This window comes from Anser cygnoides, chromosome 2 (genome assembly GCF_040182565.1).
Source record: "Anser cygnoides isolate HZ-2024a breed goose chromosome 2, Taihu_goose_T2T_genome, whole genome shotgun sequence".
Classification (NCBI taxonomy): domain Eukaryota; kingdom Metazoa; phylum Chordata; class Aves; order Anseriformes; family Anatidae; genus Anser; species Anser cygnoides.
In genome coordinates, this window is record NC_089874.1 from 1030892 (window position 1) to 1046263 (window position 15372).

The following is a 15372-nucleotide window of genomic DNA, read 5'->3' on the forward strand; positions in this document are numbered from 1 at the left end:
GTTGCAATATATAATATTTGAAGTTCACAGATCCTGCTAACATCTGTTCAAAGAGAACGTGTCAGCCTGTTCCATGATTTCAGGCTGTGCTAGGGTTCCGTAGGACCGCAGAGCTTTTTAGCGTGCAGGGTTATTGTGCTGGTTTGAGAGGATTTATTTTGACATTCAGTTTTACTGTCCGTTGTTTTGTGGTTATTTTCATAGTAGTGGTAAATCCTGCTTTTGAAGAAAACTGCCCGTTTCGTAGTCTTATTTATGCTGGGATGTTTTCAGAGGATGAGAACGCCTAGGGAGCGCTGAGGCTTTTTATTTGTTTACTGCTCTGCTGGTGGGTTAGAGAACTGGAGGATTTCTGCTCACCCCCCAAAACACAGGGTCTGCTGCTCCTATCTGGACCCAGATTACCAAAAAATGGATTATTACCAAAATTAATGGAATTACCAAAAAAATGATATTCTCAGCTAGTTGCTGAATTTTTCTAAAACCTATAAATTTGTGTTCAGTTTTCTGTTTAGCAAGACCAGTTAGGTCCACCTGCATTCGATTAGCTAAAAATAAATAATAAATCATCTGTTAATCCCAAAGCCTGACTCACCCCGGCGTGGGGGTGAGAAATCGGAGGTGGGAGCACAGCGCGTCTGTGGCCAGCTGGGCTCTAGAGCTCCAAGGCCAAGAAAGCTGGCTCGTGGACGTGTGCCTCCGGGACCTGTGCGGTGCCCTCCGTGTGGAGGAGGTGCTCCTGAGCTGCTGCTGGTTTCTGAGGGACGGGCTGAGTTTTTTCACACCGTGTTGTGTCTTGTGTTCACTCGGAGACCTGTCAGTGCGGCCACAGGGGAAATAACGGGATGCTGATGAAGAGCACCTGAAAGTTCTTTGAGAAACGGAGAACTTGTCTTATTTATTGCTCTGTGCCCCCGGTGTGCCTGTTCCGTCCCATGTCTGAGCAGCGTTGCTCCCCCTCCTGCCCTTAGCGTTACTGACGGGCGATTTACTTTGCCAACAGCCACAGCGCGTAAAAGTTCTCCTGGGTTGGCCACTCCACTGGTTTTATCTATCGGGGTGGCTTGTGTTCCCGTACTTGCCTGCCCACACGTTTGCTTTTGCTGTTTGAAATCATCCGTTTGTCTCCATCTAGGGGAAAGTAGAGAAAAAGCCAGAATCAGCTGCTGCTGCACGAAAGTCTGAACCCAATGCGGTCTCTAAAATGGCTACAGCTAAAACAACCGTAACAAAAGAGGGTGCCCCAAAACAGCCCAATGGGAAAGTGAGTTTATTTCAGACTTTTCTCTGTGGGAGACGAAGGAAAACATTTCCATTTTGAGTCACTTTCCCTCCTCTTCAACTCTTCTGCTTTCTCCTGTCAGTGTCACTGTTCCCTGCACAGACACTTCTCCCATTCTTTCTTAAAGCTGAGATGTTCCCAGTTCGGCACACCAGAGGTCACCGTGGTGGATAACTTTTCAATGCCTGCTATAAAACATTTTCAGCGTAGCCCTTCATTTTAGCTTTTACATGGGCTTGATTTTGAGTTGGAAGTTTCCCTTAAGACCGCTTCTTCGTACACAACACGCGTGTGTAACTGAGACGAGAGCTGCTTTTCAGGACGATGGCAGAACATCAAGGGTATTCCTAATGTCTTCCCTGCGATGTTCCCAGCCTGGCTGCATCGAAACCCATTGACCGTACCTTAGGCACTCCCCATTTGGTGGGTTACTCTGAAGCTGTCGGGACACCGTAGTGCGTGAGCCACCCAGGACCAGACGGGGAACGAGGCGGGGTGCCCGTACCGCAGGTTCAGTGCAGGCATCATCAGGCAGAGCCTGGTAGAGAAGGGTCAGATTTGTGCTGCTAAGGAAGCCAGTAAACCGATGTAAATTTAACAGAAAAAGTACGTTTTCATAACTTCTGTTGTACTGAATCCAGTCTTTCAGAGCTGGCTGAGTAGCTTCTAGAAACCTGCTAAAGTGAGAATCTTCTGGTGGTTCCTTTTGTGCTTTGAATTTATCACCTCCTTCTAGCAAATACTCTAGGACACGGCTTCTGCCACGTTTCGTGCTGTTAAATAACTCCCAGACTAAACACGTGTTGTAACTAACCCTGTGTAAACGTGGGCCTCTTACTCTAACTCAGTTACTTCACCCTGGTGAATAAAGTCAGCGCATTTAGCATCCTCTTGCTGTATTTTGAAAAAAGAGTCCTTTTAGCTTAAAGGAGAAACTCTGCATCTATTTAATTAACGTCAGACTTGTCTGATAAAATTTAACCGAAGGTCTGACAGCCTTCATTGGAAAACAGTGTTTCTCAGACGGGGTTTTACTGCCCAGGGCTTCTGAGAGGCGTTACCCAGGACTGGAGTCAGTCCTGGCAAGCAGAAATCACTGAAGTGCAGACGCGGACCTGAAATTAGGACAGTGCAGACACGGACCAGAAAGACACGGACCAGAAATGAGTAGAGTGCAGACACCAGAAATGAGTACAGTGCAGACCCGGACCAGTTCGGAGCTCCGCTGGAAGCAGCAGCCCCGTGGTTTCCATCCGTGGAGGGAGGAGGCGGCCGAGCTGGTTTTTGCCGCTCGGATTTGTGCCTCCACGTGCTCGGGGCAGCTCTCGCCAGCGAGCTCCAAGGAAGCCTCGTGCGGGGCTGACACGGACCCAGCTCGTGGCAGGCAGGCGCCCGGTGCTAACCCCCAGCACCCGGTCGGTGGTGGCAGTGCTTCTGCTCTCGCACTAACACCGTCTGTGCAGCCTCTCGTTTCGCTCACCTTTTCTCTCACTCTCCTCCTCAGTTGCTTTCACACCTAATACTAAAGTCAGATCGAGCTTAACACGACTCCTCGTTTACCCACCATTTAGAGCATCCTCTCCAGCCTGCCGTATGACAACTCTAACCAGTCCTCTTCCCTTGTGTTGTTTTCCATTCTGTAACATTCTAGGTCCAGATAGTCTCCAAAAAAGCGAACTACAGCCATGTTCAGTCCAAGTGTGGTTCCAAGGACAATATTAAGCATGTCCCTGGAGGTGGGAATGTAAGTATGGGCTCTGGGCAAGCTGTCTTTCTACTAACTCCTTCTCTTGTACCGTGTTGTGTGTCAGTCTGTAGAATGCCCTGCTCCGGGCAGAAAGGTATGGCAGAGTTTCAGGGCTTCTGGAAATAACGTAGGCTGGCGATTTTTTTTCCCCCCTTGGGCTGCTAGGTTGAATACACGGGTGTGTGGGTCCTGTTGCACAGTAGCACGAATGCTCCTGACCTATTTCTCGCATGGTTCACGTGGCATTAATTGACCAAATGTGGGATGTGCACATTGCTGACCCCAGGAGCGAGTTCACTGTGGATTCCCTCTGCAGTCAGTGGAGGCACCTCATCACTCCTCTGACCTGCTTTTGATGTCTGATTGTAGACGAAATGGATCGTGGCCTAGAATTGCCTATTGCTCTTCACTGGCTAGTAGAGCGAGTAAGTAAAATTAATCTGAGTCAGATTAATTTTACTTCATGCTTTGCAAGAAGGGAGACTTCAAAAAAGGAGGAAGAAAAGACTGGGACTTAATCTCGGAGCTGTGATTAACTTCTGAATTTAAAGGCTACTGGTATCTCTGGCAACAGAGTTGAGCTTGTTAAACGGAAGGCTAATCTTCTATGTCTGTGTCCTAGGTTTGGCGTATTATATCCTGAAAGTGTCTGGCCAAAAAAAAGTACTATCTAGATACTAAAGGTTTGGAAAACAGTGGTGGTAGTTTGGCGGGTGTGTTTCCTTGTGGACACAGCCTGTGACGCCTTACCAAATCTGCGCTGGCCTGCTTGTGCTAGCGTTAGTGTGCAGAAATACAAAGGCTGGATGGTTTCAAAAAGACATTGATGTACGTAAGCACAAGGAACTTTTTTCTGTTGGTGTTTTCGCCAGGCTCCTGAGAAGAGGAGCCCAGCTGCCACAGCTTGTGATGCTTTCTTTGGGCCCAGCACATGAGAGCCACTCTCAGTGAAACTCCCTGCACCATCGCTCTGTGAAGTATTTGCTAATATTCAATTTCTGGGGCCAGAATTAGTGCTGCTGTATGGTCGGTGCGTTCTGTTTGGCGTCAGGTTCAGCAGATAGAGGTGCTCCGTAGGTCCTGACTGTGGTGCAAACTGCTGGGGCCACTTTTCCTGGGAAACCTACGTGTATGTGTCTAGCTGGCTGAATCTTTACTCTACATGGCCAGTTCTTCCTTAAACCTTGGGCACATCTCTGCCCTCCTTGCTTTTCAGCTTGCTGATTCTCACCAGTGGGATTTGCCATTCTTATTTGGTATTTTGGTATTTTACTTGCCCAGCATATTTATAGGAGTGCATGCATACGTGGATGGAGCTTTCCCACAGAAGGGCTCACACAGGGAAATTCTCTGCTTTGCAACACAGGAAGAAAACCTGGTGTTGAGACCACCGTGTGAATTAGTGCCCTTATAGTGCTGTTCTTCAGTTCCGCATGTTTCTGCTGCTGCCGTTTGTGCACTCAGAGGAGAGCTGTATTTTATAAGCCACTCTTCTTTTGCCACTCTTACCTTCATAGTCTTTTAGTGGACAACAGATCTTACGTATGCTTCCTTTTTTGAGGCCAACAGAGATGTGCTTTAATGTGGAGGATATTTTTCTTGCTAGATAACTACGTAGAGGAACTCTTTCTTCTGATAAATCACCAGACCTGTGCTTTCTTCTTTACGTTTTGCTCTTCTGTCCTGGGAACGTTTTCAACTCCAGAGGACGTGTGCCCACTTTCTTTCTCTCGACCACACTTTCCTTTTACCACTGCAGTTTTTCCCCTTACTTACTTAAGGTTTTTACTTAGAGAATAAAGTGCTTATTCTTTCCAGGTTCCAAATGTCCCAAAGCCAGCTTCAGGTAGTTGTTCCCAGCCATCCAACGCCCCCAGACCCAGCTCGGGCAGTACCAATGTGAGTAGAAGAGGCACAGAGGCCAGTCTGGCTCCCTGTAAAAGTGGTTCCTGTTACTCATTTTTATATCCACTCACTCTGGGGCACTGTAATAGTAGTGTCCTCTTCCAAGGTGGTTTTTTTTGTTCAAATAGTTGTGATGATCACTCCTGATGGAACATTTCCTGATGCTTAATTCCCAAACCACACTGCTGATGGGGATGTCTGGAAAGTCCATTGTTCCAAGTCTGTGGCTTCAGTCAAAGCTTGTAGGAATCCTGTGGACAAGAGGTGTGGTTCGTAGCACATTATGATTCAGCATTAGGGTTGCTCTGGTAAAAGTGATGGACAGCCTAAGTGAAGTTGTTCCTATCAGGCATACTCATTATGGGTCCCCATTTTGCCTTCTGTACAGAGTGGTTGAGGTTGGAGGCACCTCCGGGTCCCTCTGGCCTAACCCCTGCTCCAGCAGGGACACCCAGAGCAGGGTGCCCAGCACCATGCCCAGGTGGCTTTTGAGGATTTGCAAGGAAGGAGGACCCCAGAGAAAACTTCTCCCCTCCAAGATACCCAAGAAGCCACGCTCAAAAGCAATAGATATCCTTCATATTTCTGTTACATTTGACAGAAATCCCATGGCACAAAGACAAATTTCCTGGGCAAAAGCTTTTGTTGGGCTTCAGTATTTTTCTGCTCTTGTTTTAAATAAAGCAACAATAAAGACACAAATTTTCCAAAATGCACATAGCATACGTATTGTTGAAAATTCAACGAGTTCATTTGGAATTTACATATGGTTTCTCTACCCTTTGGTTTTACCTGCTCAGATGCATTGGGAAGTGGTCAGAGGTATGACACAAAACGTAAAAAGTGGTGAGGGTCACACTTCCCATGAAAACCTCTGTATCGAGCTTTGAGGTCTAAGATTTACTTGGCACCAGAGGCTGAGCATTTGGCTCTACAAATGCAAGCCCAGTCATTTAACCCATCTCCCGTTGCAAGCTGAAAACAACTCACGTTAGAAATCTTACAAGAAATATACTTTCATTTAGGTATAAATGTTTGTATCCCTGGGTGAAATCATGAATAGTCATAACTGGGTATGTCTACTCCTGCTGATGATAAACATTATTTTAAGAAGCATTTTTATGAAATAGAGTCCAGTTCCAAGCAAACAAATACATTATAAAAGCTTCAGTAACTTCACTAGCAGCCACTAAAAAAAATGAAATTCAGAGGCCATGATTTCATGTTTTCGGAGTGTGTGGTGTCTCTGAGTCAGGGTACAAGATACGGGGAATGACATATCAGGAAGCTGAACCGAGCTGAGCAAACAAGGCGTCATGGCTTTGACTCATCCCTCTTCACGAGTAATAGGAGGATTCATGCTTCCTGAGAACGACGTGCTACAAATTATCATGGTAGTTTTCATAAAGCCTTTAGAGTAATTTGTAAGTGGACAAATTCTTGTTCTTCTTTCTAATTTTCTCTGAAAAACAATTTGTGGCAGAACTTTCTGTGCACGTAGGTGCCAGCTGGTGGTTGATGACATGGATGGAAAGGTTACATCCTCTTAGCATTACTACAAATAAAAACAAAACTAAAAAAACACAACCAACCAAACAAAAACAAACAAAACAACAACAAAAAAGACACACACATACACACCAAAAAAAACGCCTGTGGATTTTTGCCACAGAAAGTTTGATGGTAGACATTTCCACCTGACATTTCACGACTTTTCACCGGACCAGATGAGCTCCAGAGGTTTCTTCCAATTAAATTATCCTACGACTGTATGAAATGAGAGATTTAGAATTAGTTACGCAGAGGTTAATTCCAGCCTAGAGGAATCTTTCGTCCACCTGGAGCTGCAGGAGAATTTTCAAGGTGTCCGAAGTGGGGCTCTGTACAATTCACTTAGTGTCTAGAATATCCAGGTGTCAGAGACGAAATATTTTTAGAGCAAAAAGACATAAAATCTAAGACATTTTGACTTCACCTTTGTCCTACCTCAGAGAAGACACTTCTCCCCAAATTCAAAGCAATGTCCTGACGCACTGTGCTCTGACATTTGGCTCATGGTTGACTTGGAAGAAGATCACTTGCCGAGTCACGAACATGTCATGATTTCTGGATTGCATCACCCTGTATGTTTTTTCATGGGTGGTTTTCTACGCTCGTATTGGTCACTGGTAGAATGAGGTTAAAGAAAACTACTAGGAGAGAGCTTCCCTGCTCCCGGTGTTCTGCCTGTGAGAAGGATAGCTTCTTCAAGCCATTTGTCCGAGCCATTTGTTCCATCAGAGCACAATGATCCTACCTCGTGTCCTGTCCTTGGCAGGGAGGGAGGAGCACAGTGAGGAGGCTGGGAACAGACACGTTGTAAGAGGTAGAGAAAAAAGCTGGAGCTGGTGACACGGTTCTGGCCCTGCAGCAAGGGTGGCCGAGTAGCACCGTGAGAGGATGGACGTCTGTCCTGGCGTCTCTCTGAAGCTGCCCAGGCCATGAGCAGAAAGTCTGGGGAACGTGGCAATGGAACTGGCTTTTGTGGTCCCTCTGCCAGCGCTTTTGTATTCTGTGGACATACCCATGAGCTCAAGAGTTGCTTCTGGTTACTGGTCCTTTGTTAGCTTTTATCTGGTCTCGGTTTCTGTCTGCTCACATTAACCACTTGTGGCTGGTCCAGGCATTTAATAGTGCTAAAGCCTTCTGTAGCGTTGACGTGCGCTGGCTGGGAAATGGGTAAGGAAGAACCATCCAGTGGAAAAGGGGTGCAGGTTCGCTAAGCCTGACCTGATGTTTGAGATGGTGCGTTGGCCTCCAGATTCCCAGGAAATGCTTCTTTGTGCTGACTTGTTTCTTTTTGTCTTGTAGGTGCAGATCCAGAACAAGAAAGTTGACCTTTCCAAAGTGTCCTCCAAGTGTGGCTCGAAAGCAAATATCAAGCATAAGCCAGGTAGAAATTCTACCATTTCCTCATGATTTGTCTGCAGAAACTGCAAGTCACTTAAATACTGCCCTGGATTGTGCTGAACTAGTTTAAGGGGTGCGTTGCTTTCGGGGGGTGTTTCTGGAAGTGCTGCCTAGGTCCCTGGTGGCTTCTCGAGCAGAGGAGGGGGTTAGGAGATGAGCATTTTGTCGTGCCTGTGGAGGTAATTACGGCTTTGACTTCGTTCTCTTTCCACCCCATTTGACAAGGTAGATACTTAGCACAACTGCTTCAGGAGTGAGAGAGCTTTGTTCGTGCTCCCAGAGGGCTTTGGGGGGAAGGTGCCATGGAAGGACAAAGTAACTTCCCTCCAGGTCTTCAGGGCAGATACGAGGGACGTTTAGCCTTTGGTTCCGTAGCAGCTCCTGTCTTACAGACAACACGTTGGGCTCTCTAACGACATATTATGGGATGAGCGTGCAGGAATTGTTTGTTCCCCACTGAGCACCCAGCAGTTACTCTGCATGGATTCCTGCGAGTCTCAGGTTTCCTGACCAAGCCACGACCAGCTTCCCACTCGGCTGGCGTGCAGGCAAGTCTCGAGCTCAGGGTACCGTGGCTGCTAGCAGGTTGTTTGAGCTGTGCCTTTGTGGCATCCCAAAGCATGGCCAGTGTAGTGACTTCTGCGGGTTTGTCCATAGCTGAGGACAGCTGTCTGCATGGGAAGACTGGCAACCAAACATTCGTGTGCGAGGGACAAAGTTCACTGACCAAAGCTGAAAACAATTCCTACAGGCCCGTCTTTGTCTGCTCCTGGGAGTTCCCTGCACCCTTTCTGCCAGCCCCTTAGGTTGAAAGCAGTTCAACCTTGTACACAGAGCACCACGGATCAACGCCGCAAAACACGCTCCCCTTTGAGAACGTGGTGCCACGAGCATGACCTCTGTGTGTTCGGCGCGCTGTAATAACAAGCTCCGTGCAACAAAGACCGCTCTTGTCCAGGGCTGATTAAAGCAGAGCAATCCGTCCAGAACTGTCTGTTGTCAAATGTTTTAACTGATCTTGTTGAACCAAATCAGTTGGCTTTCGTAACTGGCCAGGCAAAGCTCCTGAGGTGCTGGGGACTGTGTGTTTAGTGATGTCACCGGGAAGCAAATTGTGCTCAGTAACATTTCAATAGTTTTCTGAGAAACCTACCAGAATACGGACGGCACATACCTTCTTAGTTTATTAACGGGAACTGCAGCACTCTAAACCCAGGGAAATCTTGCTGGTTGTTTTACTGACCTTCAGGTTCTCCTGAACCCGAAGCCTCCCTCCATTTCCCAAGCTTGGCTTCTCCCTGCTGGCCCTGTCACCCCCTGAGTGCAGGCAGGCAGTGGCACGAGGGTCTGTGTGTCGGGGCGGGAGCTGTCGGTCCGGGCAGCCATGCAGCTGCTGACGATGGAGTAGGAGTGGGGATCATGAGCAAAGGCACACAGCGAAGGAAAAGGGGTAGAACATCTCCCGGCACCAGCAACTTCACAGGTGGGCTGAGCTGATAGCGGCCTTGGCACGGGATGCAGATAGCGGGCGGCTGGTAGGACGTGTGGCTGTCCCCACCTGACGGCACCTCCAGGGCTTTGCCCTGCAGCACTGTGTGCCTGCGGTGTTCCTTGGCCTGCGCAGGTGGAAATTACCAACTTGGGTCTTGCCAGTTCTTAAACTGAACCCGAACTGGAGGGAGAGCGAGGCATTAAACGCATTATTTGGCTGTGTTCCTCCTCCCGAGCAGATCGGATCCCCAGTGTTCCTCTGTGGGGACTGGGAAGGGGACGGATCTTCAGTGGGACTCTTCTGGAGGCGTTAATAAATTCACCCCTACACGATCTTGTTCTAGGGGGAGGAGACGTCAAAATTGAGAACCAGAAGCTGAACTTCAAGGAGAAGGCCCAGGCCAAAGTGGGTTCTCTGGACAACGTGGGACACTTGCCAGCAGGAGGAACAGTGAAGGTGGGTGCAGCCAGCTCTGGTACCTCAGGGTAGGGTTTAAATTTGGTTCTTCTCCTTGTCCTGCTGTTCATGTAGCCCAGCCTCTCCACCCCCAGCCTTTTGTAGCCATCCATTTATTTCTGTGGTCTCTGTTTTGTGAACCCCAGGAGTAAGTATGAGCTGAAAAGAGGAGAGCTCTGAGCCCGCTCAGCTGCCTGCCTGAATGGGCTTCCTGCTCTGCGTTACTTGCAGGGCTCGTACTGCCCCTTTGCATTTGCATCCTTCCTCTAAGAGTCGGCGAGCAGGGATTGCTCTGTAAGCCTGCCGGAGCTGCTGCATGTGGCCTGCTGGGACCTCTTCCCCCCCCCTCCCTCTTCCCCCCAGTAAAGCTGATGAGATCGAGGCGCCCTGTGCTGGGAAATGGCACCTGGCAGCTCTCGGGAGCACTTCTCAGCCGCAACCTGCACTGCAGCCCAGCCCAAAGGCCCTTTGTCCGAGGGCAAGGAAGGATTGTGTGTTCTTGTCAGTGTGATTCACTGCCTCTCCCCATGAAAGCGTAACTCCAGCTGCCCCCCGGCCCCAGCTCCGCAGATTGTAGGTCTCGCTGCAGCAAGGAGACATCTGCTCTTCGGGGAGGGAAATTACCCCGCTCGAACGACCGAGTGATGGATGTGTGGGCCTGACCTATCACGCCACGCAACGATTAGAGCAGTGCTGGGGATTACGTTTAGGTACATTCGCTTGTGCTGGGGCTTTCATGTAAAGCACTGCTGCTTCTGAATTGGCTGGTAGCCCTGGAAGCAGCAAAACCAATCCTGTGCTCCAGCGTCACAACTGTGACTTGGTCTCATCCCCCAGCAGGAGCGCCGGGCGGAGGTGCAGAACCTCCCCCTAACCACCCGGCATCGCTTTGTTCGAGCACTTTTGTGTCCTGGCAGGGCCTCGGGTTCGGCTGGCTTGAGCCATTGTGTTAAATGCTGTGTGCGCTTGAAAGAAATAATCCCTGGCCTGAAGGGCAGCTCGGGCGGCAGGACTCACAAGTATATTTAGTACGTGCTCAGTCGTCCCCGCCACAGCAAGGCGAGAGGTGGCTGCCGGAGGGTTTGCTGGGGACACTTCGGGACTCTCCAACCCTTTACGTAAAGTTCAGCCTGGGCTCAGTGAAGAGCTGAAAGTAGCTGTAGAGTACCCGGCGTGTTGGTAGGGACGGGGAGCTTTCTGTGAGGAAGCCCGGCTGTTCAGTGTGCTGGGGTCTGCGGGCCACGTGCCGCTGCTCTCTGCCAGTAAGGAGGGTTGGCACGAACCTGCTAAAATCTTTCCTGTTCAGAACCAGACTGATTTTCCGGCTGTCTCCATGGGTGCAGAGTCTGCCCGTGGCACTCTCACCCGTTTCTGTTGGCTCTGGCGCTGAGCCTTGCCGTACGGAGACCAAGTCATTTCCCCGTTGCACCCCGCAGCCCTCAGCTAGCGCTGCCCCTTTGGCGTGCCCCGGGGAGCCACGTGCACAAGGGCCGCCCTCGTGGCGTGCAGATTGTCCAGGCCACGTAGTCCCTGCAGGGGCACCGAGATGTGGCTGTCGGGTAGGGGGGGAGAGCTCACACCCCGCAGGGGGGCCAGGCGCTCGTGCCATGTAAGTGGGTGCAGGGAGTCCGCTGCGTCCTGCAGCGCTTACCGGGCTGCAAGGAGGGGGCCTGGCTTAGCCCGAGGAGGGCGCAGCAGCCTTATTCCCCGAGGATCAGACACTACAGGGCACAGGGTAAGAGCAGAGCTGCTTCGGACAGCAGCCCCCTCCCCGTGCTCCTCCCCTGAACGTGGCCACAAGGGCTCAGGGGCACGAGCCCAGAGCAGCCACTGCTCTGCTTGCTGTGCTTGCAGCCCTGGTGGTGCCCGAAGGTCCTTCAGCGACCCTGCTCCCCTCCTGGCAGGCCCCGCCGGCATCCTGCTCTCCTCTCTAGGGGCTCTCAGTTGGCTCTCTCAGGCTGGCAGAAGCTGGTGGCTCCCTTGGGGACGCCAGCTGCGGTAGAACAGGCCAGCACGGGGCTTTCTGTAAAGGCTGCGCCCCCAGGCCTGCTGTTGGCGGTCCAGCTTCCTCGTACAAACCTGGATTCGGGATCCGCTACCTATCCTTTGGGTCTGCTGCGTAAACGTGTCCACACGAAGGAGTCTGCTTCACTGGGATCTGCTCAATCCGCCTGCTTGCTCTCCACCCCGTAGCTTGCTGCCCCAGCCCTGTTACCCGGCCTGCCTTTGTCTCTCCTCCTCCCTCACCGGAGCGTTACGGGCGCTCGCGGGGACGGGGTGCTGAGCTCCGCACCCCGTGGCCGGGGGCACGGCGCCCGCGCTGGGACGAGCTGGCAGGGGCGGCGTGGTGCCGCTGGGCCACGGGTGCTGGGGCACTGGAAGCCGCTCAGGACGGCGGCTTTCTGGGGGAACCGAGGGGCCGCCGCCTCCCCCGAACGCCCCCGGTCCCTGCGCGCGTCTCGGCAGCTGGGGAGGGCGGAGGGGGCTCGGGGGAGCCGCGTTTCCCCCCCCTGCCGCCACCCCATTTTCGATTGACTCCTCCTGTCGTCCTCCCCACCCCGTTGTTGTCTCCTTGTAGGCTGAGGGGAGCGCGGAGCCAGGGCAGCTCCCGCCAGCCCCTCAGAACGGAGAGGTGCCGGCGGCCCCGGCAGGCAGTGAGATGCGGGAGAATGGCGTAGGGCCGGCAGTGCCCACTGCCCTGAGCGGTGGTGACCAAAGGGAAATTCAGAGCTTCGAGACTCAGATACAAGAAACAAGTAAGTGCCTGTGCCTTCTCTCTACGCACTCTGCCGGGTGGGGCGGGGAGAGCACCGCAGCAGGGGCAGAGCAGCCGCCCGTGAGCACTGGTCACACCGCTGTAATCTGAAAGTTGAACTGTTTGTATCGATGTCTGCAGGGTTTTGCCTTTTTTTTAATTGAGAAAATTGCCTTTTATTTTCCAGGCATCTAATGATGACATTATGGTATCGTCTTCCGTTCCCCTCCTGTCCCCCCCCCCCCCCGCCTCTCCTCCTCTTTCCTCCTCCTGCCCTTCCCCTTCTCACCTGCCCTTGTGTCGCTGCAGATTGAATCTCACAAGCTGACGTTCCGTGAGAAGGCCAAGGCTCGAACAGACCACGGAGCGGAAATCGTCGTCTCCAAACCCCCCAACCTTTCCAGCAGCACCTCCCCCTGGCGTAGCACATCCGTCAGCGAGAGCCTGGGCTCGGTCGCCTCCTTGTCACCGCTGCAACAGCCAGCTCCCCTTGCAGCGCTTTCTCAGCAAGGCTTGTGACCCCCCTGCCCCCCCCCCCCGCCCCGTCTCCCTCGCGCTCCCCCCAGTAACGCAGCTTGGCCCTCTTAACCCGGCGTCTGGCTTTAGGTGGGAAGGGGACAGCGTTTAGCAGGGCTAGCGTCCCTTTCGGCGGCGCCTCCTCTCGGGTCAGCGCCGTCTGGTCGGCCGTAGGCACGGGGGCGTCCTGGCCGCGCACCCCCTGCCCGAGCGTGTCAGCCTTTGGTCCCTTTTGGGGCTGGGAAGGGCTTCCCTCCCTCTCCTCGCCTCATCCCTTTCGCTGTTTGTTAGGAGGATCCTAGAGGGAGCGGTGGCCGTGTTTCGGGGACGGCACCCAGCGACTTCCAGCCCACGGCCGCTGTCCCGGCGCGCCGGGGCTGGGCGCGGGAGGTTCGGGGAGAAGCGCGCCTACGCTGCTGGTGGCTGAAGCCAGGCCAGAGTTAATAGGGATAAGCTGTGATCTCTCTTTCTTTTTAAGAAAAAAAAAAAAACAAAACACTTTTCCTCCTTGCTGCTTCAGTTTCTGCTGATCCTGTTTGATGATGATATATATTATACACACACGTTAGGCTGTTTTAACTGTTGACTTTAGCCTTTTATTCTTTGTGACGAAGTGTTGATGATTTATCGTGCTACAAACCCATGCTAAGTTTCCTTTTCTCTTTCCTTCTTTTCCTAACCGTAGGAGAGTAGAGACATTAACCGCTGCTGCAGTGCTGGCTTCTTATTGACATATCCAGCAATTGTAACTTTTTGTTGTTGTTTTTTAATATTTTAAAACGATGGAGCAAAATTCATGGGATTAAGCCATGTCTGAAATGAAAGGCACAAGAATGTGTTAAAGGAAAACTCCTTGCTGTAACAGATCATATGAAGCCTGTGTTGACTGCAACGAGATGAGTTGAATCGATGCTCGTAAAACCTCCTGTAGGGCCAAACCGCCAGCCCTAGAGGATGCCGTAGCACCTTCTGTGGATTAGCAAGGCAAAGACGGTTTATTTATTAACTCGCATAGCCAAAGCCCTGGCTTTTTTTCCAGCCGGGGCCCGAGGTCTGGAGGAAGGGCAGGAGGCTGCTTTCGCGGTGGAGTTGCAGGTTAACGCAGGCCGGGAGTTCTGAGGCAAGCAGGTCTGTGGTGCGTGTGTTGTTTTGACCGAGGCTGACGTGTGGGGAACCACGCCGTCAGGCTGAACGGGGCTGCCGGGGGCCGCGGGGAGGAAGGAGCGGCCACCCTGCGCCCAGGGCACGAGGCGGGGATCGCGGGACGTCTGTGGAGGGCTGGAGGGGGGCAGCGCCCCGCTGGGGCCGGCAGGTTTGTAGTGCCAGGGAGCTGCAGCTCTGACTCGGGAGGGGATTGCTACGTACTCTTTGAGGCTCTTGAGCTCCTCGTTTGATGTTGCAAATGACACTAAAAAAAAAAAAAAAGAAATGTAAATAAATTTAAAAAAAAAAAAAAGTGTTCTTGGGTCGTCAAACTAATTTAAAGCAAAAAAAAAAAAAAGGCGGAGTAACAAAACACTGGGATCAAAGTCAACTGAACCAGGCGTGTGCTAAGGGGGAGCTGATCAAAGGAGGGGACAGAGGGAAGCCTGCAGCTTCTCATGCTTGTGGGAATATTTCTTTGGGAAAGCCGACAATGACACGATAACCCGGAATCTGTATTTACACACAAAGATTCTTATTGCACTTGTATTTTTTATATTAAAGTTTGCATGATTTCTAATAAAATGGCATTAAAATGTACTAGTTTGCATCAAAGTCGTCTGCTAGTTTCATAAGTGCTTTTTCCTCTGAGTACAAATTTAAATGAGCAATGCAGATTTGCACCTGAAAGGGGCGGTTATATATACCCCAGAAAACTCCCACTGCTTCCCTTCCTCCTCCCCTTCTCCTCATCATCACCACCACCGCCACCTCTCCTCTCCTCTCCCCTCCATGCCACAACCCTCTCATCCCAAGGCCGGGGAAAGCGGCGCTGTGCGGTGCTGTGCGGTGCTGTGTGGTGCTGTGCGATGCTCCGTGTCCACCACCGCTCGCTCCAGGCACGCGTCCTGAGGAGCCGGCACCGATGTCCTCGGGACCCTCCCGCTGCCCTGCCCCGTGGATGGCTCCGCGGAGAGAAAAGCTGGAGGTGCCCGGGGAGCAGCGCAGCCGCCGCCCGTGGGTTAACGCCGCCGGCTGCACGGGTGCTGGCCGCTGTTACGGGGCTGGGGTGGAAACCTCCGGCCTGGCGAGCGTTCCCCGAGCGTGCGGAGCTGTGCGGTGCCGCC

General features: G+C 51.8%; 1 protein-coding gene across 15 annotated transcripts in view; it reads left to right on the forward strand.

Moving 5' to 3' along the window:
- Positions 1 to 14023, forward strand: part of MAP4 (microtubule associated protein 4) — a 153032-nt gene extending 139009 nt beyond the window's left edge. For 11 of the 15 annotated variants that reach the window (XM_066991024.1, XM_066991012.1, XM_066991018.1 and 8 more), the window contains 5 exons: positions 1136 to 1264; positions 2934 to 3026; positions 7785 to 7866; positions 9719 to 9831; positions 12896 to 14023. In XM_066991024.1, coding sequence (XP_066847125.1) covers positions 1136 to 1264; positions 2934 to 3026; positions 7785 to 7866; positions 9719 to 9831; positions 12896 to 13105 — 627 coding nt within the window. In that variant the 3' untranslated portion in view covers positions 13106 to 14023. Of the gene's footprint in view, positions 1 to 1135; positions 1265 to 2933; positions 3027 to 7784; positions 7867 to 9718; positions 9832 to 12409; positions 12588 to 12773; positions 12795 to 12895 lie in introns of all 15 variants that reach the window. The other 4 variants (XM_066991019.1, XM_066991020.1, XM_066991021.1 and 1 more) reach the window with 4 other exon arrangements.
- Positions 14024 to 15372: the final 1349 nt, after the last annotated feature.